At 37.6% G+C, this 24445-nt stretch overlaps 2 protein-coding genes across 2 annotated transcripts; one reads left to right on the plus strand and one right to left on the minus strand.

The window, feature by feature from the left end:
• The first annotated feature begins 215 nt into the window (after positions 1-215).
• Positions 216-1865, plus strand: LOC145954786 (uncharacterized). The gene is made up of 2 exons (XM_083069473.1): positions 216-1497; positions 1678-1865. The coding sequence occupies exons 1-2, from the start codon at positions 216-218 to the stop codon at positions 1863-1865; spliced, it is 1470 nt and encodes a 489-aa protein (XP_082925599.1).
• Positions 1866-14278: 12413 nt separating this feature from the next.
• On the minus strand, positions 14279-23222 carry LOC109817271 (peptidyl serine alpha-galactosyltransferase). Its single transcript, XM_020382488.3, has 8 exons — positions 22619-23222; positions 21379-21549; positions 20748-20991; positions 20371-20571; positions 19592-20067; positions 18619-18783; positions 18200-18443; positions 14279-15455 (listed from the first exon to the last, which is right to left on the minus strand). Exons 1-8 carry the CDS (start codon positions 22918-22920, stop codon positions 14790-14792), a joined length of 2469 nt encoding a protein of 822 aa, XP_020238077.2. The 5' UTR covers positions 22921-23222; the 3' UTR covers positions 14279-14789.
• Positions 23223-24445: the final 1223 nt, after the last annotated feature.

Raw genomic sequence — 24445 nt, forward strand, 5'->3', positions numbered from 1 at the left:
TTTTGCAGGTACCTCCCCCATCTTGGAGCACCAATACATCAGGCAAAGGAGGCTCACCGATCTTACTGGACGGATCACCTCTACGACCAAATTCCGGTAAGAACATTTGGCGCCCACCGTGGGGCCGATCGAGACAGCCCTCATCGGCCACTTGTATGGTTTCTACTAGAAGCCACATTAGACGAGCAACAGACAACGCAAGCCACTCAGTCAACATGGACAGTGACGCTGCAACCCTAAGGCGGCTGATCGACCAAGTTGAGCAGATGCGACAACAGCACGACGCCGACCTTCAAAACATGCGCACCCAGCACGAAAATGACCTTGCAGCGATGCGGACCGCTAATGAAGCAGACCTCGCAGCATTACGTGCCGAGAACGAGCGCATTCGCGCCCAGCTCCCTCGACACCACTCCGAACAACCTCCGCACGAGAGCGACACTCATGAGGAGGAGGCACATTCAGCCTCCCAATCCCGAGCGACGACCAAGGCACCGACTTCACGGCCCGCCACGCACCGGTCTCATGCATCCACGCACAGATCAGGGCAGGGTACTAGCAGGGCCCCCACCCATGTCTCCGAGGGCAAAGAACCCTTCCACCGTCATCCTTTTGTGGATGGCATTATGGAGACCCCACTGCCCCGCGGGTGGAAGCCCCTCCACCTCGACCGCTACGACGGCACCACGGACCCCGACGAGCACATCGACTCGTACACAACTCAGGTAAACCTCTACACTAACAGCGACGCTATATTGTGTAGGGTTTTTCTGACCTCACTCAAGGGACCTGCGCTTCATTGGTACACCCAACTACCAGCCGGATCCATCGACAGCTTTGCCACCCTTGTGCGGCGATTCGTGGCACAATACGCCACCAGCCGGCCTCACCATACAACCTCGGCCGCCTTGGCCAACCTCAGGCAGAACGATGATGAATCTCTGCGAGCTTTCATGGAGCGCTTCTCCAACATCTCGGTTCGGATCCGGAATCTAAACCCGGAGGTCGCCCTGCACGCCATGCTCATGGCACTGAAACCCGGATCGTTTGTCGACAGCCTATGCCGCGATGCCCCCCGCGACATGGATGAGCTGCGTGCCCGCGCCGCCGGCTACATTCAGATGGAAGAGCACTCGGCCTTCCGCGACCAAGTTCGCGGGAAGGGCCCCGCAAAACCGGAACAAGGCCACAAGGATAAGGTAAAAGTCAATAATGACAACCAATTCAAGAAGTCGGCCAGAGCCAACAGAAGCGGGAGGTATGACTTCTACACTCCCCTAAACGCCCCGAGAGTCCACATCCTGGAAGAAGCCAGTAACAATAACCTACTAGCCCTCCCACCACCCGGCCACACCCCCAACAGCGCCAATCAGTCCAAACACTGCCGGTACCACAGGAACTACGGCCACACCACTGACGAGTGTCGCACGCTCCGGGACCGCATCGAAGAGCTCATCCAGGCAGGCCACCTCGGCCACTACATCCAGCGACAGCCAGGTTCCTAAGGTGGCTCTGGAGGCCAGGGACGCGGGAGAGGTCGCGGGTCAGGAGCTCGCACAAACTTACCCACAGGGTCCCAGGAAAACACTAACGGCGCGATACAGGCCGAAATAAGTCAGGAAACAGCATCGACTCCCTTACGGGGAGTAATCAACACGATTGTAGGTGGTTTTGCAGGAGGAGGCGCCAGCAGCTCGGCCCGAAGAAAACACCTGCAGAGCATCAACTGCGTCCACTCTACCACCTCGGCCCCGCACCAAAGCTCACCACCGATCTCCTTCTCCGATGAAGATTACGCCGGCGTCAGCTCTAACCAGGATGACCCCATGGTCATCATCGTGGAGATAGCCAACTGGAAAGTGTAGAAAACACTCATTGACCAGGGAAGCTCGGCTGACGTCCTGTACTGGCCGACTTTCCTCAAACTAGACGTCCCCCACTCTCTCATTCAACCTCACACGGAGCCCCTAGTCGGCTTCGCGGGAGAACGAGTTCACACTCGGGGACACGTAGACTTGCTGACAACTTTCGGAACGCCACCAGATACAAGGCGGGTCATGGTCCGGTACCTCTTCGTGGAAGCCAACACTTCCTACAACATTATCATCGGGAGGCCAACCTTGAACCAACTCGGAGCGGTAGTGTCAACCCCACACCTCACTATGAAGTTCCCGGGCAAAGACGGTCAGGTCATCTCCGTCAAAGTTAATCAGAAGATAGCTCGACAATGCTACGCCGAGAGCCTGAAGATCTCCTCGTCAAGCAAGCAAAGCGAGGGGAATCCCCCCACTATAGCTCCTTAAGTTTTTTGCTTAATCTTCTTTTACTTTCAGTACGAACAAGCTGTGCACTCTTTTGCCGCCTCGGTCCTCGACTGAGAGGGTTTTTAACGAGGCACGTAAGAACAAATCAATAAAATTATACGTTTTGCTCAATCCACTTCCTCACGAATTGCTTTTGTAACACTCGAAGTTAACTAGCCTCTTACACGAAAATCCGGGGTCGAGCACGAACCTCGGGACTCCAAGCATAAGGTCGAATTCGAACCTTAATTATGTTGTTCATTTTAAAGCGAGGTCGAACACGAACCTCGAACATGATAATCCGGGGTCGAGTACAAACCTCGGGACTCTCAGCATAAGGTCGAATTCGAACCTTAATTATGTTGTTCATTTCAAAGCGAGGTCGAACACGAAACTCGAACACGATAACCCGGGGTCGAGCACGAACCTCGGGACTCTCATCATAAGGTCGAATTCGAACCTTAATTGTGTTGTTCATTTTAAAGCGAGGTCCAACACGAGCCTCGAACACGAAAATCCGGGGTCGAGCACGAACCTCGGGACTCCAAGCATAAGGTCGAATTCGAACCTTAATTATGTTGTTCATTTTAAAGCAAGGTCGAACACAAACCTCGAACATGATAATCCGGGGTCGAGTACGAACCCCGGGACTCTCAGCATAAGGTCGAATTCGAACCTTAATTGTGTTGTTCATTTTAAAGCGAGGTCGAACACGAACCTCGAACACGAAAATCCGGGGTCGAGCACGAACCTAGGGACTCTCAGCATAAGGCCGAATTCGAACCTTAATTGTGTTGTTCATTTTAAAGCGAGGTCGAACACGAACCTCAAACACGAAAATCCGGGGTCGAGCACGAACCTCGGGACTCTCAGCATAAGGTCGAATTCGAACCTTAATTGTGTTGTTCATTTTAAAGCGAGGTCGAACACGAACCTCGAACACGATAATCCGGGGTCGAGCACGAACCTCGGGACTCTCAGCATAAGGTCGAATTCGAACTTTAATTGTGTTGTTCATTTTAAAGCGAGGTCGAACACGAACCTCGAACACGATAATCCGGGGTCGAGCACGAACCTCGGGACTCTCAACATAAGGTCGAATTCGAACCTTAATTGTGTTGTTCATTTTAAAGCGAGGTCGAACATGAACCTCGAACACGATAATCCGGGGTCGAGCACGAACCTCGGGACTCTCAGCATAAGGTCGAATTCGAACCTTAATTGTGTTGTTCATTTTAAAGCGAGGTCGAACATGAACCTCGAACACGATAATCCGGGGTCGAGCACGAACCTCGGGGCTCTCAGCATAAGGTCGAATTCGAACCTTAATTGTGTTGTTCATTTTAAAGCGAGGTCGAACACGAACCTCGAACATGATAATCCGGGGTCGAGCACGAACCTCGGGACTCTCAGCATAAGGTCGAATTCGAACCTTAATTATGTTGTTCATTTTAAAGCAGGTCGAACAAGAACCTCGAACATGATAATCCGGGGTCGAGTACGAACCTCGGGACTCTCAGCATAAGGTCGAATTCGAACCTTAATTATGTTGTTCATTTTAAAGCGAGGTCGAACAAGAACCTCGAACACGATAATCCGGGGTCGAGTACGAACCTCGGGACTCTCAGCATAAGGTCGAATTCGAACCTTAATTATGTTGTTCGTTTTAAAGCGAGGTCAAACACGAACCTCGAACACGAAAATCCGGGGTCGAGGACGAACCTCGGGACTCTTAGCATAAGGTCGAATTCGAACCTTAATTGTGTTGTTCATTTTAAAGTGAGGTCGAACACGAACCACGAACACGAAAATCCAGGGTCGAGCACGAACCTCGGGACTCTCAGCATAAGGTCGAATTCGAACCTTAATTGTGTTGTTCATTTTAAAGCGAGGTCGAACACGAACCACGAACACGAAAATCCGGGGTCGAGCACGAACCTCGGGACTCTCAGCATAAGGTCGAATTCGAACCTTAATTGTGTTGTTCATTTTAAAGCGAGGTCGAACACGAACCTCGAACACGAAAATTCGGGGTCGAGCACGAACCTCGGAACTCTCAGCATAAGGTCGAATTCGAACCTTAATTGTGTTGTTCATTTTAAAGCGAGGTCGAACACGAACCTCGAACACGATAATCCGGGGTCGAGCACGAACCTCGGGACTCTCAGCATAAGGTCGAATTCGAACCTTAATTGTGTTGTTCATTTTAAAGCGAGGTCGAACACGAACCTCGAACACGATAATCCGGGGTCGAGCACGAACCTCGGGACTCTCAGCATAAGGTCGAATTTGAACCTTAATTGTGTTGTTCATTTTAAAGCGAGGTCGAACACGAACCTCAAACATGATAATCCGGGGTCGAGTACGAACCTCGGGACTCTCAGCATAAGGTCGAATTCGAACCTTAATTATGTTGTTCATTTTAAAGCGAGGTCGAACACGAACCTCGAACATGATAATCCGGGGTCGAGTACGAACCGCTAACCTAAAGACGACTTTGAACCCTGGCAAAGCACACCGCACTCTCAGTACCGGGGTCGAATTCAAACCCCGGCACGACCAACTTAAGGTCGAATTCAGACTTTGACTCCAGTCTAGGGTCATTTATGAACTTTCACAACAATTACTTAGTCAAAATTCGAGGTCGAATACGCATCTTAACACATTCATTTACGACCGGGTTCGAACTCCCACAAAAAGTCCTACTAAACAAAAACTAAGGCCGACCTCGAATCTCGACCTCACCAACTCAAGGTAGAAGTATCACCATATACAGAAGCATATAGCAGACACCAAACATGTGCCTCAAATAGCGTGAACAACCAAAATTGAACGCAAATACGGACAAGATAGAACAAAATATATATATACAAACAAAGTTCTCAAAATTCGGTACATTAATTCAAGCCAAAGAAAAATAAATCCAGCTATTACAAAGGCGGCCTAGGCTGAAGCATCCCCGCCAGAACTGTCGTCGGCATCGTCCTCCTTGACTAGCCTCCCAAAACGGACGACTTTCTCCACATGCATGGAAGAAAAGTCGAATCCGGGAGCAAGAAGCCGAGCTTGACGAGCAGCCTTTTGGAAGCCCCTCTTGTGTTCAACCACAACAGAGCGTTCGACCTCCGCGAGCCTCTTGTCCGTGGCCGCCCTCCCCGCCACCAGCTCCGCGAGTTCCGCCTTCAAGGTGGCAATTTCGTCCTCACGGCCACCAAGAATTACCTCGTTACGGAGGCGCTCCTCAGCCGCCGTCGCCAACTCGCCCTTAAGAGAGGTCACAATGTCCTCCAGAGCCCGTACTTGGCCACGACTAGAGGTCACCTCATCCTCCAAGGTGCGAGCGCGGCCTCGAGAAAAGGCGACGAGCCCCTGCAGCTCCCCCACTTGAGAGGCATAAGCCTCATTGGATCGCAACGCAATCTCAAAAGACTTCTGCACCCGGGTCAGGTCGCCACGCGTAGAACGGAGCTCAGCCTCGTGCCGCTTTGTCTCACCAAGGGCTGCGCTGAGAGCTTTATTCTCTTCCTTCAGGATCTTGTTTGCCTCCTTCCAAGGTTGAAGTCGTCCCCTCAACTTGGCCAGGTCCTCTTGCTGCTTAGCCAAATCCTCCCGCTGTTGGCCCCACTTAGGCTTCCAGTGGCTCACTATACCCATCACTCTCTACAGCATGACCTGGGCAGCATCAAGGCTGTCCTCGGGACCAACCCTGTCTATCAATCCCCGGTCCTCGGGGCTCAGAGAACCCTGAGGGAAGAACCCCTCCGCAGTCACCCCCGCGCTCCACAATGAATCCATGTCGGCGGAGGCGCTCACGTGATCCAGCCGCGCCTTATCTATACCCTTCCCAAAGTGATGGGATAGGTATTGAGTCCGGACAGGCCTCTGCGACGAGCCCGCCTGCGGCGCCGAATCCGTGGCAGAGGACAATGCTCCCCGCTCAGCACCCCGAAAGTCCACTTTAGGGACCCCCGGCCCCGCCTGCAAAAAACCAGTCCCACGTCAAAAACAAACAATGTGACGTACGAGAAACCACGGAAACAAGGAGACAAAACACCACCCACCTCAGCAGCTTGGGTGACCAGCTCAACGGCCTGCACCTCAGGCTCGGCGGCATTTCCCGCTTGCACCTCAGGTTCAGCGGTATTTCCTGCCTGCAAAAATCACCCAGATCAGACAGCCGGACAACACAACAAAAGGCAAAGGTAAAGTCCGAGAAAGACGACACTCACCACCTTGGCAACTCGGGCAGCCTGCCCGGCAGTCCGGACCTCCACCGCGGCGGCCTGTCCAGTAGGCTCAACAACCTGAGCCACCTCCTCAGAAGCCACCTGGGGTGGTGGACTCTCAGTGAGATCCACCGCATCAGCATCAGCGGCCTTGGAGGCCACCTCCTCGGCACCTGGAAGGACTGAGGTTCCCTTGGCCTCTTTCCCCCCCCTCTTTCTCTTTCGACTAGCCTTTAGGGGGGCAACATCCTCCTCCGGAGGCTCAGGAACCTCGAGCTCGGTAACGTTGTAGCGGTGCTTAAGCTCGCGCCACAAGTTTTTCCCATAATGCCTGTAGAAAAGAAATAGAAGCACATCAGTAAAAGGCAACTACACAAGCCTGGCAATCTATTGAAGCGTACAATACTCACTCTCTAGGCCCCTCTCCCTATAAGACGAATTTGCAAGCGACAGAACGAGCTTGCAATCCAGTGGACGAGGGAGCGCGGCAAGATTCTTAATGGCGACCGCCTCCGCGGCCGTCACCTTCTGATCTCCCAAGCCGTGAAACCTAGACGGTTTGGGACGCTAATAGAACGGAAACCTCGGCAAACCGCCAAAGTAAAACACCTCATCTTCCAAAGGATCAACACCCACGAGGGCGACCCGGAAAAACTCCTGCTTGAAATTTTTATACGATTGAGAGTAGGGAGTAAACAAACCCTCATCCCTACTCCCGCTCAGGGACAAAATGCCATAAGGCGGAACGCCTATCTTCAACTAATAAAAATGAAGAAAGACGCGAAGAGACACCTCTATACCTAGAACTGTACACAGAACCTGAAAAGCCCTAAAAAAACCCCAACTATTGGGATGCAACTGGCAAGAAGCCGCGTTGATGAAATTCAAAAAATCGCACTCAAACTGAGTGAAGGGAAGACAGACACCCAAATCCCTAAAAAAGCATTGATATACATATAAATGGGGGGGATCAGTAGACCTCCCCATGTACACGCCCTCATCGGTCTGACAGGGCTCAAGCCGAATCATGTGGGAGATGGAGGAATCGCAAACCCTATGCGCCCTCCGAAACACATTCACTTCGAGGAAAGAGCGAAAAATGCTATGAGCCTCAGCCACCTCGCGTTTAACCCAGTCGTAACCAGGAACGCCTGGCTCCGGGCCCCCAGACGGCGGCGGGTCTTTCTTTTCAACAACGACCCTTCCGGCGGCCACCGCCTTGCCACGCGTCTTGCCCCTGGCAGACGCAGAGGATCCGGCACCACTTCCACCGGCCATGAAAAGAGAGAAAAAGCAAATAAAAAGGAAGTACCTGGTACTCCTCCTCAGAAAACAACCCTAACAAAGAAAGGGTTACCGAAAACGGTGATGAAAGCGCAAAGGCAAGAAAGCAAGAAAAGCTCTCGTACTCGAGAAGTCAGAAGAAAGACAGAGTAAAAACGAAGAGGCGCCAGTGGAAGAAAAGGAAAAAACTCTCCCCCAAAATTCAAAACCGACGCGACACGTGTCAACCAAAGGGCACGCCTGATGACACATTAATTGCAACCCATCATTGCATAACCGTCATTTCCCTTAATACGCCACTTGCACGTTTTCGGGAAATAAACAGTCGCGACACATGGCGGACCCTCAGGTGGCGCATGTGAAAAGCTACTTCCCACTGGCGAGCCCGGTCTCAGCTCCTCGACCTACGGTCTTCAGAGCTCGGGGGGCTAGTGTACTAACCGTACTTCGCACCCGGGCTCCGAGCCTGGATTAGCAATACAAAACAGCCCCGGGCACGTGCTGCGCGACGTCAGCCCGGTATTTGAGCAAATCATACCTGATTCCAAGGATCTCGACCCAAACCAGATCCGCCCTTCAATCATATCATATCATATCATGATATATCTTATCTCAAGCCTAAAAAGGCCCAAGGCAAACCTAATTCACTCCAAGGTACGTGCATTACTTATACGAGACTATTACACACAAAAACCCTAACTTTGGCATCGGAGTCTCTTTTGCAGGTACCTCCCCCATCTTGGAGCACCAATACATCAGGCAAATGAGACTCACCGATCTTACTGGACGGATCACCTCTACGACCAAATTCCGGTAAGAACAATTTCCATTTAAAAATGATATATCACATTTAAAATTATTTATAATAAAAATTCAATATAATTAATAAATTTAAAAAATTTATTTCTAATTAATTGTAATTATAATATGATTTATAAGTTAAAATTATTTATTTATTATCAATTATAAATTATAATCATATAAAAATATTTATCCTATAAAACACATATACTAAAACACTAGTTTGTTAAAATTTACAAAATTTTAAATGTGAAAAAAAAAGATAATCTAATTTTTTTAATTTTAATAAATTTCAAATGATAAAAATATAAATTTATAAATATTTTTGGTTTTTATAATATACTATTTTTTATTTTGGTCCTTGTAGAATTATTTTTAAAATAATTCTTGTAAAATTTACTTTTTTATTATGTCCATGATATTCTGTTTTAATCTTTATAATATATCTATTTTCATTTTAATCCATATAATACTTTATTTATTTTGAGTTAGTCCTCTTAAATTTTTTTAGTAAAAATTAAAAGTAAATACTCACGTATTACAAGACTAAAAAGGAAAAAATAAATATATTTCAATGAAACAAAACAAAATAACAAAAATAGAACAGAAAAAAATTAGTAGGTCTATTTTTCTATAAAAAAAATAATTTTATGAGAGCTTAAAAAAAAGGTATATTACAACAACCAAATTGTATTTAAGTCAAAAATATAATTAAAATAATTTATTAATAGTCTATCACTTTTACATCTTGGTTTGGACCCACATTTTGAAACACTATGAAAATCTCCAACGCTCTCCTGTGAATTTGTTATTGGATTTGGTGAAGATTCAATTCAAATTAATGTTTGTTCTGTTCAACATAAGAAGCCAAATTATTTTATATTCATGTTGGTAGCAATTGGAACAAACAAGAATGAATGATGGATGGTGAAGATGTAACAACCAGTAGTTGCAACATTACTCAAAGGATGTGTGTCCATGGTTCATTATTTGAAAATGACATGACATTATTATTGGACATATTTGAGAAAAGAAAAAAAAAAGGAAAGAAATAAAGAAAGTGAAATTTTCTTTTTTTGATTGGGAGAAAAAATGCACAAATTGGATGCGTGTGTATGGTGATTTAATCAATGACAACATTGATTTTTTTTTTTTTTTCTTTTCTGAATCATATCATACACATGTCAAAAAGAAAACTTGCCATAATAATCTTTCAATGAATTTGACATACAAGTGGAACTTTATAAGATATTCAACGTAAAATGTTTTCATAAATAAGATTAATATAAAGATTTTAAATCTAATTTTATAAAATCAATTTATAAGATAAAAATTATTCTTGTTTATGTATATTATCTTTTTTATCATATTATTACTCGATGAGAAATTTTTAATACATTATTTTTATGTTAATAATTGAACATCTTAAAAGTAAAATATAAAATTGGACATCTATTAATGATTTGATAGAATCTAAGGGGGGTGTATTGGATTAGGATTTTAAAGGACTTTTTTAGTTAAAAAAAATCCTGCGGATTTTAAAAGACTTTGCAGGATTTTCATGACTTTTAAGATTTTGCAGGATTCTATAAGACTTAAAATCAGGATTTTAATGAATTCTGCAAGACTTTTAAATCAGGATTTTAATGGATTCTGTGGGATTTTGTGGATTTTGTAGAATTTTTGTGGAGTTTTGACATTTGATAAGATTTTAAAAAAAAATTCATACATTCAAATTTAAAAAGAGTCTAAGACAAAAATAATAAAAAAAACAATAATGTCTAGATAAATAATAATAATAATAATAATTGTCCATAATATCCTATCCTCTTTTTATAGCATCTACTATCAATTGTAATAATTCATCGGAATCCTCCTTATTCCAAGCTTCATATTTTTTTCTCTTTTCCTTTTCCTTTATTATTTCCTTGTAAATCTCCCATTTGAATTACTAAAACAATATATGTTGAAAACTAGTTATATAAATAATTATGGATAAGAGACAAAATCAATAAAATTATATTATTATTTTTAGAAGCACACCAATCATACAAGATCAAATATATCTTGGTTATCCCAATGGATCAAATACCTCAGCCATTATAAAAAAAAACATGCAAAAACAGAAATATAGAAACATAAGATAATTTTTTATATAAAAAAAATCAGTATATTTGATACTGGGAAAATATTTAGATATATAATTTTTTTTATATAAACAAAAGTATTTAGATATAGAGAATATATATATATATATATATATATATATAATTTTAGTTATATATTATATGATAATTTTTAACGATATTTATAAATGTAAATTATTCTAACAAATATTTTAACAATATTTCCTTTTTTTAAAAAAAATAAGCTAATGAAGGCATAAATCCTAAACCCTAAAAAATTAGATACTACAATGTCTTATGTTAATTTTCTTTTTTTAAAATATAAAAAAATCCTAATTTTACAATATAAAAATAAAAAGAAAAATTCATAGTAAAAAAAATAAAATAATTGTTGAGTCATAAAATGAGGAAGGATAAGAGTAACAAATTAAGGGAAGGAGAGAGATCGCAATTTTTATGCTGAGAGAGTTCTTCTCCCAATTAAGATCCATTTTCATCTCATTCTACTCACAGAAACCTTAACAAATTCATCTTATATATATATATATATATATCGTAGAGATTATGATATCAATTTCATCTTTCACCTTTTTCTTTTCTTGACGTGTGTTATAAAAAAAAGTATCACTTGAAAGTTAAAATTTCAATCGTTTTTTTTGTGTTATATAAAGGAACAAATTCAACTACATAGAATAAAATAAAGCAAGTCAATTAAAGAGAACTAACAGAAAAATATAACAAGTCAATGACACTATCATTTACATATCAGAGTTTCACAAAATAGGGGAATGAGATGAGAACAGTACTACAATATTATATATGAGCAATGAATAATAGTGTAGTATTATTAGTAGAGAAAAAAATGGAGAAGACAGGAGCATAGAAAAAAAATATGAAAAATTCACTTGAAAATTCTTGAAACACTTGAAAAGTCACTTCAAACAATCCTTCAAAATCCGATGGGTTTGGATGGGATTGTTTTATGAATCTGGTATTTATAAATAACACCTTCAAAATCCCTCTCATACAACAATCCTTTAAAATCTTTATATTTTTGAATACCAATGGATTGTTTTTAAGTTGTAAAAAATCTCAAATGAATACCAGTGGATTTTAATGGACTCTTTAAAAAATCTTGAAAATCCAGATTGAATACCACTGGATTGTTTTTAAGTGACATAAAATCCTGATTGAATACCAATGGACTTTTTTACTCAAAAAAAAGTCTTTTAAAATCCTATGAAATCTTAAACCAATACACCCCCTAAGTGAGTGATTTAATAGTCTTAACAATAATTAATTTAACTATGATATCATCTTAAGAAAATCAATCTGAATTAACTCAATCCTAAAAAAAAAAAATTGGTTAATAAATTCAAAATCCCACTTATACACATGTAAATATGCCACTAATGAATTTAGAATCTCTAACCTTCAACACATTTTTTAAAATACATATTCTTGAAACGCATTGATGAATTAGAATTTAGAAACATAAATAATTTACCCCCAAAAGTTTGAAGGACCGTTTTCATAAAGAAAGAAAGGAAAGCATCACATGAATGTAATGATAATGACTTTAGTTGAATTATGAACAAAAGTACTTGGATCTCACTTTACAAAGTCAAAATCAATATGCACATGTCTGTGTTTTTTGGTACCTTAACGTTAGAGATAATGCACGAATCACATAAGGTGAGCCCCATGTGAGTGTAAGTGGGTCTTATGATATTATGGAGAGTAGAGAAACTCTCTAATTTGTTTTTTCAATTAAAAATTATAGCACCTTTCTATTAGGATGACCCTTGTAGACAATGGCGGATAAAAAAAAATAGTAGAGGAAAAATAATCTTTAATATTTTCAAAGAAAAATATCATAAGATTTTGCAAAATACACAATTTTACGAATGTATTTGTGTAATTATATCACCTACTTAGTCTTAATGTGTATTTAACAACGAGAAGGAGAAGAATTAATAAAATGAAGTAGTAAAATTACTATTTTTTTTCTTTATTTACCTTTATTCAAAAAAAATTATATTATGGGACAACACCTATTTTTTTTTGTGGAGGCTAAGTTTATAAAACTTTTTTTTTTTTTGAACTGATTTGAGGATAAGATATTTTAAAACAAAAATCTCAATCTAGAAATCTTTTTAGCTAGGTTAAGAAATGGAGAAAGATAAAGACCCCACAAATTTATACTACTTCACGTCACAAACAAGATTACAACTAATCTCTAACAATTAAGTCGAGAATTTTCACTATTAGTTTCTTTATTATATTTGGTGTTTCTGTTCAGATTCTACATAGGCTTCCCAATCCTAAAATAATTTAGAAATATTTTTATATTTTAATTTATGTCACATAGTATTAAATAATTTTTAAATTTATTAAAAATTTGTAAATTTGATCTATATATTAAATTTTTTTAATTTAATGGTTAGATTATTAAAATTTAACACAAAACATAAATTATTAAGTAAAGTAAGCTTATCAAAAGTTATTTAGAGTATATATCATATATTGCAAGACCTTCGCAGGCAATAAAAAGAAAAAATCAATCGTAGCAATTACAACTTTATTAACAATAGGAGCATGAGAAAAAAATAAAATTATATATATATATATATATATATATGTGTGTGTGTGTATAAACCAATCTCTATCCTACATGAAAGAGTTTTTATTTAATAAGAGAGTTTTTAGAATTTTTTTAACTTCTTATATAATTCCATTTTTATTTATCATAATTATTTATGAATTAAATTTTAATATTTTTAAAATAAATTATTAATAAATAAAATAATATTATGTTACAATATAAATTATTTATCATAAATCTAAAATATAATTTATATGTTATTGTCAAAAGGATATGTGATTTATATGTTTAAAAATATCTACTTATAGTAATTATAATTTATTATAAATTTTAGATATATATAATAAATATTTAACCTATGTATTACAAATAATAAAATACTAGTGTATGTTTATATATATATATATATATATATATATATATATATATATATATATATATTCTAAAATACTCTTAAAACAATTGAAATTCCATTATTTTATTTTTTATATATACTTAATTAATATACCTCTACTTACAATTTGGAGATAAAAAAATTATGTCCCTTAATTAATGCCCCTTAAACGAACTTCCTACAAGGTTCCTATATGAGGTGCCTATATAAAGGATCATAGTAAGAGAAAAATGTTTCCCAAGATATACCTTATAATAATTCATGAAAAACTAGTTTATAACAATTTGTTATGTAATGATGACCAAAGCAAACCCAAGATGACATCAAGTCTCTATCTACCAAGTTCAAAAATAACAAGCTCCATATGTTATTTTATACATTTTTAAATAAATAATAGATCAACATAACCGTCAATTCTTACTCTCCAAGATCAAAATTAGATTGAGAAGGATTGAGTAATGAACAAGGATGGAGTAGCAACCCAAGCCAGCATATGCATAAAACAAAGAATCTAGAATAGTTGATTGGCAATGTCTAAATTCAACATAAGTTACATATCCTGATTTTATTAGATAAGTGAGTCTTTACAGCAAGTGTTGAGAGGGGTAAGATTAAGATCCATAAAAGAGTTACATCAAAGATTAAATATCTCAGCACTCATAAAATTCCTTTGCTATCACAAGGCAAAAAAGAAAATGACAAGTATACAGTATTTCCCTCACCTATGCTGCAGGATAATCCATTCCCTTGTTACACATTGCTAAGATCTTATGTTCTCTGGGTACAAAAATAGTACAAACAATCTCAAATTAAAGAACAGAAGATTATTTTCCCTATGCAAATTTTTCAATCATTAATATTCATAGACAATATCAAAAAATGGGAATCCTCTTGGAGGGTCAGAATAACTTGCTTTGCATGAGTGAAGTCACATAGGCTCACTCAAGAACCATGCCTTTTAAACCTTCAATTTGTGACCCTTGCATGTAGCAAATCTCAAATTCTGACAAACCAGCTTTACACCATGAAAAAAGAAAAGTAGCACAATGTCTACAGAGGAACATCAACACCGCTGCGACTGCGTCCATTCATTTCCATGAAACCTGAATGCAAGCTTCTTCTCCTTCTGCCATGTTTTAACCTTGTCCCTCTTCTTCTATGACCTGAATACACCACAAATATGACAACCAAGAAACCTACTCCAGAAAATGCCCACAAGAAAATCACCCAAAACCTGAAAGATCTAGGCATCTCGTCTTTCCGAACACTTTCTGATTCCTCCGACTGATTTGTTGAGATATAATTGTTAACTGAATCAACATTTGCATCTATTTTGTCAGCTTCCTTTGTGACTTCACTTTCCTGTGTTCTCTCCTCCTCTTTTGATGTCAACAAAGAATTATTATCACTAGAACACCTTCTCTTGTGGTGCAGATTCAGTGCCTCATTCAATGCCTTAGCGCATTCTATGCTGAGCAGGTCTCGCTGTAAATCCTCCCCTTTAGCCAGACCAAGTGTTGGGGAATCTGGTGGGTCTGGGAACTTGGCCCAGCATTTGTTGACCACGTCCACATTACGCCAGTCTGCTTTGTCAAAGCTCCAATTCCCAACACTGAATCGCAATCCATAATGAAAGACTCTATATTTGACACCCGGTACCGGAACATATCCAGGGTATATCAGTATCTCATTGTTTATAGTGTGCTTTAATTTCAACTGCATAAAAAAAAATTACTGGTTACAGCTGTGAAATACTTTTCATACTTTACAGAGTAAGTAAGAAACTATCTAGTGAGATACACCCTGAAAGATAAAAAAACACACTGCAGCATGATAGGGATTAGGTATTGAAAATTGATACTTACTCTAGTTCACAACTGTGTCCGGAACAACTCAACCCAGAAGTGAACACCATAAAGTTTATTTATGTTCACTCCCTCAAGAATAAGAGCCAATAATAAAATAAATAGTCTGTTTGGATAAATTTTTCCAAAAGCACTTCTAGAAAGAAAAATTAGGAAAGAAAATTAAAATTAACTTCTTCATAAGCTAAAAGTAGCTCATACATAAGTTAAATATAAGATTTTGGAAAAGCTAATAGTTGGAAACTTTTATAAACTTATGCTTAAGCTAATTTTAGCTTATGTAGAAGCTTATTTCATATTTTCCTCACCTAGAAGTGTTTGGGGAAAAATTTACTTGAATAGACCCATAATGAAGAAAGTACTGCATTTATAAATAAATAAGGCCCTCAATGTCCTTTCAAAATATATGGAACAATTATCACTTGATAACAGATCAATACAACCTCATGTGGCTTGTAGTTACTTATGTATTAGACATGCTTTGTCATATCTTCATTACTTTGGTTTCTACTAGTATTTTATTGGCTTATTTTTAATAAACTAGAACTCTCCCTGTTCAGTCATTATTCAACAGTTAATATTAGCTTCATCTCAATGTAGTTAATTGAAGTAAAGCCTCTACCACTTACGTCTAACTGAAAGAATCAAACCTATAAACCATGAGCAGTGACATGCAACACAACCACGGTGTATATGTGTGTCAATAAGCTTCAAGATTGACGATATGTTGATATATTTCATATCAGAGAAAATGAAATTGGAACACAACAAAAGCAATTCAAACAATTCTTGCCTAAGCAAAGTAACAACAGGTAGAATCAACAAAAAATCAAGATAATAAAATAACTTCAAATCTTCAATATAACTTCATGAGGCTTTAATATTATTTTAATACATCTTAAACTTTTTTTGATTGATGGTGTCTATAGACATAGTGCTATGCAAGAATTGTTCAAGCAATCCTACCTTATTCTCCTTTTTTTATTGAAAATTGCAAAATTGTTTAAAACAAACACAACCTCTGTTTTTCTTCTTTTAAACTGACACGGGTCCAATCCATTTTTATGTTGTGTCCTGCTAAATTGCAACTTGGAACCCAAAATATAAATAAATTGGACTAGGAATGAAGACAGATCAGAGATGCGATCAACACAAGAACAAGGCGCAAAAATGGTATCCCTGCTTAACGGGATTAAACACTTTCCACAAAAGGTAGAGGCAAAGATTTGACTACAACTGTCTGCTAGGATGTAGCTTCTGTTAATTGACAATTGACCAAGGAGAGTTCTATCATGTAACTAGTAATAGAAACAATAAAAGACAAGTAAAAATAATGATAGAGTAGTTAGGGTATGACATAGAATGTCAAGTAAGTAATTACAGATCCCATGGGTTTGTATTTGATCTATTTTCAAGCTATCAAGGAACACAAAAGGGGCCCTGTTTATTTATGGACTACTCTCCTGTGATATGTTTTCTATTACTGCATCTTATTCTTGATAAAATGATTAAGAAGCCATGCGGCAACACCCATGAAAAACTAACCCCCCCCCCCCCCTTCTTTTCCTTTTATGTATCGTACACCAATAAATAGTATACTTGTTTCTTTATTCAGCAAAGATAGATCCAACTACCACTGAAAGACTATAATTTGCATAAGGAATTCAAAGCATAGATATTAAGAAGGCACTACTGGAAAGGCATGCTGGTAGTCTTCTATATGTGTTTGATCTACAAGTGTGCAAAAAATTCAAACCGATTTGAATCGATCCATAACTAATTCGATCTAGATTAAAAAATCCAATCTGTTTAGAGGAAAAAAAATGAACCGATCTACTTTGCAAAATTGATTCGGTTACCCAATCCATTTTTACAAAATAGATCAGTTCGGTTTTTAAAAAAAATTGATCCATCTGTGAGCATAAAGTGGATAACTACACCACACTGAACCAATATAATTTTGAAAAATCTGATCCATTTTTTTTATAAAAAAAAAATTGATTCACTTTATAAAAAATGGAATGGTTAACTAATCTACTTTTATAAAATGAATTGGTTCGATTTGATTTGGATTTTTAAAAAATCCAATCCATGAACACCACTAGTTTGAGCGTATCATGTTTCCTACAATATATATATATATATGATGAGTAGAGTTTTTCCCATCCAAAAAACCAAACTTAAGTCCAATTTTGTGTTTGTTTTACTCGAGTGTGCTTCACTAGTGTGAAGATTCGAAGAAAAGAAAAAAATCATAATTATAAAAGTGAAATGACTTAAATAGCTATGCATCCTGTGATTGAAATTTGATTTGATTGGTTTGTTCATAGAATAGATTTGACAGCCACTCAACTGAAAACCAAAGGGTTCAGGCTCATATTTGTCCTGTTGGCTCTTTGAAGGGTAGTGCAAGTAAGTAGCAAGCAAATGACAATAGGACACCACCTCCCATCAAGAGCCAAAGATCAGCTTTAATTGAAAATGCTGCAAAGGCAAAATCTGGAACTGGAACAGGCTATATCTTTAACACTGACACCCATCATCATATCAACATAGAAGCTGAGTATGCATGATAAGAATGTAAAAACAAAATACCTCTGCTGCGCCAAATGAGTAACCATACATCTCACTAATCCACCCAGACTCATATATGTCTCCAGTTATATTTCTTGCATAATGAGCTCTATCAGCTCGGACCTCCTCAGTTTTGTGCAGCCATAGCATAGCGAATTTCCGGAGATCATCAATATGCATAATGATTACACCACCAACCTTGTCACAGGCCTCGGGATGACTAGTATGCAATTTTGCAAGCTCATTGTCACAGCCAATAAGGTAGCTAGCATATAAAAGATTAAAACAAACACAAATGAGTCATCATACTGAATACATGAGGCCAAACAGACATCAGCAGAAACATGTATGTACTGCACATGCTAACTGCAGTCAGCAACACTGCATTTATATGAAAATTAACAGGTCTCATAAACACTAATCAAATTCACCAGGCTTACTCATAGGGGGTTGAAACAGGGTGACCACGAGCAGCTTTGAATTCCCATGGTGTGATTGGGCCTCTCAAGATCATATCAGCATCAAGAATCACTATGAATTCAGCATCAATATTTACATGATTAAGCCAGTGAAGGACTGCAGCTGGTTTATTAATTGCCGGATACCTAAAATAAAACAGACAGACTGTCATGCTTTTTAAACTACAGTCTAAATCATTCAGTCACATGATGCATTAAAAAGATGAAGGCTCTCATTAACTGCACACTATGGTTGATGCATGAGCTATCTTGTATATCATTTAAGCAGGAACAGGAAAAATAAGGCAAAGGTCAGAAGTTTAACAGTATTAAATAAAAAGGTTAAATTCGGTTCCACTAAACTGATAAACTAAACCCAGAACCTTAATTTCAGGTCAAGCACAATTTATGATTATCACATAAGCTTCTCTGGATGTTGGATCTAGAATGGTTCACCTCATAATCCTTCTGGTTTACTCACACGGCTCTCTCTCTCTACTCTCATTCTACAGGCATGTCTGGTATTTTGAGGTTAGAGAGCATGCTCAAAATAATGATAAAAAAAAATAATCTGATTTCAAAAATAAAAACCAGAGGTTAAGTAACAATGAGATCAAAGGAAATAAAAACAATTGAAAGGTAAAAAAAAAATCAACTAAGGTAGATAACTAGTTTGACCATGACGAAGATTCCTTTGGACACAACTTAAAGATAATCATTAATCATGGGAATCAACTCATCAATATTGTTCTTGCATAAATTAGCTTTTATTATATTCAAAAGAATGATGCTAAAAACATTTATGCTTTGCTAGTTCCATGATTGATTTTGCAACTAATAATGTCCACCACTTTGTCCCAATTGTACAGTAAATGTCAGTGCAGAAATAACAGGAAACTAACTGAAAAAGTTAACTTAATGTAACTGAAGTTGAAACAGACAAAAACACAATTACCAATCTCCTGTTAATGGATGACGACTCATAGAAGGAACATAATGCGTGGGAGCTAGATCATGGCCTTTATACTTCTTTAAGTCTTCATCAGAGCAGCTGAGAAGTCTAGTGATATTTCCAGGCTGTCCACTTGTACGGAAACTGTGCATAAGTCCTACAGTCTGCCAATCAAAGTACGTGGTGCATTCTGTCGAAAAAACAGTATGGATTTTAGGTTGTGGCTTTCCAGCAACATCGTTGACATGTTCTTCTTTGATATCCTCCATCATTTGTAAAGTAGCAGGATTCACGTATTTTGGCTGAGTTAGTTCTGCAAAAGCTTTGCTTTTCAAAAAGCTCAAGTATTTAGACCATGCTGGTTTAGGGCAACCATTTGCCGCATGATGTAATAAAAGACCTTCATTTATAATGTTTATGCACTCAATGCTTATAAATAGGCCTCGCCTTCGATCAGGATCAAGTTCCAACTGTCTTACCTGCAATAAGATACTTTCTGATTTCAGCAAAACTGGAAAAAATTGATGCCATATTTAAGCACATAACTTCAGTATATTTGGACAAACATGAAGTTAAAATGCTGAGTATTATAAATGCATAGGTCATGGGATTATATGCTTGCTTATTAACACGACAAAGTATTAGTATATCACAAATACACATACTTTTCTATAACACAGGAATTTCTTCTCCCACAAGGCAAGTACACCATGGGAAAAAAAATCCTGCTTCTTCTACCACCTCAAATGAGTTTCCTTATACAAGTATAACGGTTTACATACCTCTCTCGGGTAAGGAGGTTCTGGAAAGAGCCGGTTACATTCATATACAAGCCCATCATCATGGTGAGTCAGTTTATTAAATGACCAATTCCCAACACTAAATGGCAGCCCATAGTGAAGAAGAATTGGCTCAATACCCTCTCGAGGAACATAACCTGGGTAGATCATTAAGTTCTCATTGATCTTGTGCCGAAGTCCAATCTGTGAAGAAAAGGGAGGGAACCCAAAGGAGAAGACAGAAGAAGGAAAGACGCAAAATAATTAGTGGAAGTGGTTAAGCACTATAATGAAGTGTGAGACAGTTGCTGCAGAGTTACGGTGAGCACATAGTTTATAATGCCTGAAATAAAAAAGTCATGTTAAGGCATTGAACTCACTTCTGCAGCACCAAAAGAGTATCCATACATCTCACTGATCCATCCTTTCCCATAGATGTCACCAGTTATGTTTGTCGCCCAGTGAGCCTTATCTTCACGTACTTCTTCTGTTTTTGAAAGCCACAATGGGGCAAACTTTCGCAGGTCCTCTATATGAAAAGCCAAAAGTCCACCAACTTTGTCACACAGTTCTGGGTGTTTTGTGTGCAGTTTAGCCAAAATATTGTCACAACCTATTAAGTACCTGCAGAAAGAATGTAGATACATGGCAATTTCAATGGTGAGCCAAAGAAACACTAATAAAAACACAAGATATAAGTACTACTTTTAAGAGATTTAATCAAGTTTCATAACATCAAGCAAAGCTCTATAGCTTGTGTACTAACAAAGCCCCTATTCCCTAATTCATATCGTCAAGTAAACACATTAAGGCCAATGTAAATATATAAGCCTTGGTCATCCAGAACTTCCATATTGTTATAAATTGTTAATTTCCAAATGAAAGCTGTACTAGTGCGTTAGCAACCTTTAAAAAATTGCTGAAATGGAAGTGATGGGTAAATATCTAGCATTTTATACTATACTAAAAGAAAAGGAGTGAATAAGAAACAAGTAACAAATTAGTGAATACCCATAATATGCAGCAACAGGTCTTCCTTTCTCAGCACCAAGTTCCCAAGGTAGAATTGGGCCTCGGATTATCATGTCTGCATCCAGAATGACAACCCAATCAACATTTTTTGCATCCTCACTATGTTTTAGCCAGTGTACAACCCCGGCAGGTTTGTTTATTGCAGGGTACCTGCATAGTGGGCAGAAGATTTATTCTTCATCCTGTTATCCTCAGTAAATGGTTCTGCTTTTGTAATAAGATAGGCACAAGTTGTATTTGTCAAAGGAACTTGCTAAAATTCAAAACACTCTAAAAGGGGTGATATGAGAAAGAACTAACACTTAAGGGCCATTTGGATTGAGAAAACATTCCCCATTTTTACTTTATTTCCTATTTTCAAATGTTTATATAGGAAAAAGTGAAAATAAATTTTGATTTTGTTTTCATTTCAAACTTTTGAAATCAGGAAAAAGAATTAACACGGAAAATGAAAACATGATATTTTCTCAAATCAAATGCCCCTTACACAATACCAAAGTACTAGCTAAAATATTTTCATTATGAAGGAAGAGTATCAAAATTACTCATCAAATACCCTGCACTGATTAGCAACAAGTACAAGGTCAATGGTCTTATCTATTAGAAAAACTGAAAATTGTTGACATCAGAAAACTTCTTGTCACCCTCACAAGTCATAATAGCAATCCCAACTGCAGTACCACACAAATCCACAGCTAAAATTCACAGAAAGAATTCAGTCGCCGCACCAACCCACAATGCTTGCACAGTGTTTCAAGAACTCACAGATCCTGCCCCTAGACATGCCTAAGAAAGGATCAACATCAGCAATTGCTACAGAACTACACACTAAAAATTGTCCCAGTAAGTAACCAATTAACATTGGACAATTATAAACACTGCTAATATCATTAATTTCACTCCACAAAGAAACCACACAACTCAATCCACATCCCACACTCCAAATTCCAAAAATTCCCCCCTTAAAAAGATAAAACTTATACACAGTTCTTCAAGTACTTTCCATGTTGCTCTCCAATCAAAATCAAAGTTTCACTTTATAATCCACATAGTAAATATTTACATCAGATGTCAGTACGGTTACCAAAGTAAAACTCCAATTCCGATGGAACAACTGAAACCACCTAAGAAACTACATATAAGTTTTGTCCAAAAACAAAATCAGTAGCTTTGCAACACTGATTATTATCATTCATATTATCAACATTATGATTTTTACCAGTCACCAGTTCTGGGGTGTTCACTCATTGAGGGCACCTCAAAGGTTGGTGCCAAATGCATCCCTTTGTAATTCTTCTTCTCCTCATCAGTGCAACTGAGGAGACGTGTGATTGGTCCAGGCTGCTTGGCCTTCCTAAAACTGTTCATCAGACCCACCGTTTGCCAGTCGAAGTAGTTATGACATTCCACAGAGAAGAGGGTGTGGATCCTCCATGATGGGGCCTTCCTTGCCCCTTCACTTGTGCCAATGCTAATCACACCCACCACCGCAAACACCATCAAAATCCAAACTTTCGCCATTCAAGCTCGATTTCAGGGCCAGATATCAAATGGGTAGTGCCTCAAAGATCTGAATTTCGCTCCATGACCCTGATCTCCCCCACGCTGAGCTTGCAATGCTGAAGTCAAAATTCCATGTTTTGAATAAATTATGCAATAATAACATGTGAGATGAGATGGGAGGAAGGGAAGGAATTGTGTTTAAATAAATGGTAAATAATAATAATAATAATAATAATAATAATGCAGCTCAATAATTAAATAGGTAATAATTATGCGGGAACGAATCTGGAAAGTGCGAGTGTAGTTGGTTATGGTAGTAGATTATATAGTGCAAACTGTACACATAAAATATGAGCAGTGTGTGCTTTTGTTGAATCTTCAACGCGTTGAATTTTTTTGGTTTGTTGTACGATACGAAAGGTTTCTCTCTCTCTTTTTTATTTTTATTTTTTCCTTCTATTGATTTGTCCAAGTTTTAATTAATGGTGTGTTTTAATATAAAATTTTAAAATTTAAAGAATTTGAAATTTTCAAAATTTAAATTATTTCTATTTAAGTTTTTATTATTTTTATATTTATTTTTAAAAGAATTTGTTAAATGGAAGGATAATAGTATTTAATATAAAAATAAAAATTAAAAGGATGATTACCAAAAGTTTATTTCTTTTTTATAGTAGATATAGATAAGTCAATTCAAACTTTTAAAATTTTTAATTTGAATTTAATAATTTAATTTTCATTATGATTAAATTTTATAAAAATAAATATTAGTCAAATTTCAAATATTTAATAACTTTAAAATTTAATATTAGAAAAGATTTAATAATTAAAAATATTTTTGAATATTTAATTATTAAGAAAAAAAGTTGGAAGAGAAAAACAGGAAAGAGAGAGTAGAGAAGGGAAAGAGAAAATAGAATATGAAAGATAAAAGATAAAAACAAATGGAAACATTAAAATAGGACAGAGATAGAAGATATATATATGAGATAAGAAAGAAAAGATATGAAAAACTTTTAATTCTTACTCTCTCTTTTTTTTTTAAGAAATTAAAATCATATTAGTTTAATGAATTTCATAAATATTTGGATTTTAAATTCTTTTGAAAAAATTTTATCCACATTTCACCCCAAGCATTTGAGATTCCTCAAAAAAAAAATGAATTATCCCATTTAGATTTATCATCTAAACATGTCCTAAAACAAATATACTTGCTTATTTTTATCATTTAATAGCATTTATTTATTAATATTGTCCTTTAATCTATAAGAATTTTTTTATAACAACATATATAAATATCAATATATATGAAATATATATTTAATAAATATAATATTTTGAAAGAGTTCTTTTTTTTTTCTAAATGAAAATGGCATGTGTTAAGTTTTTTTTTAAAGACCTTATTATCGATATATGTTATTTTTTACTTTATAAAAATTAATAGAAAAATGTTATTTTGTTGGCAAGCTTAAAGTTTAGTAATATTACTCTTAGGTTGACCAAAACAAATCTAAGATATTGTGCTACAGGTGAAATTTAACCT

The sequence above is a fragment of the Cajanus cajan genome, chromosome 2, assembly GCF_000230855.2.
Source record: "Cajanus cajan strain Asha chromosome 2, NIPB_CcT2T_4, whole genome shotgun sequence".
NCBI lineage: Eukaryota > Viridiplantae > Streptophyta > Magnoliopsida > Fabales > Fabaceae > Cajanus > Cajanus cajan.

Excerpts from the sequence above, each read along its gene's own strand:
- LOC109817271 (XM_020382488.3), bottom strand. The coding sequence starts at position 22,920 with ATGGCGAAAGTTTGGATTTTGATGGTGTTTGCGGTGGTGGGTGTGATT. Across the intron at positions 20,992-21,378 it reads CCTGTTGCTGCATATTATGG|GTACTTAATAGGTTGTGACA; the intron begins GTATTCACTAAT and ends TTCTTTCTGCAG. Across the intron at positions 20,068-20,370 it reads AACCTCCTTACCCGAGAGAG|GTAAGACAGTTGGAACTTGA; the intron begins GTATGTAAACCG and ends ATCTTATTGCAG.
- LOC145954786 (XM_083069473.1), top strand. The coding sequence starts at position 216 with ATGGACAGTGACGCTGCAACCCTAAGGCGGCTGATCGACCAAGTTGAG. Across the intron at positions 1,498-1,677 it reads CTACATCCAGCGACAGCCAG|GAGGAGGCGCCAGCAGCTCG; the intron begins GTTCCTAAGGTG and ends GTGGTTTTGCAG.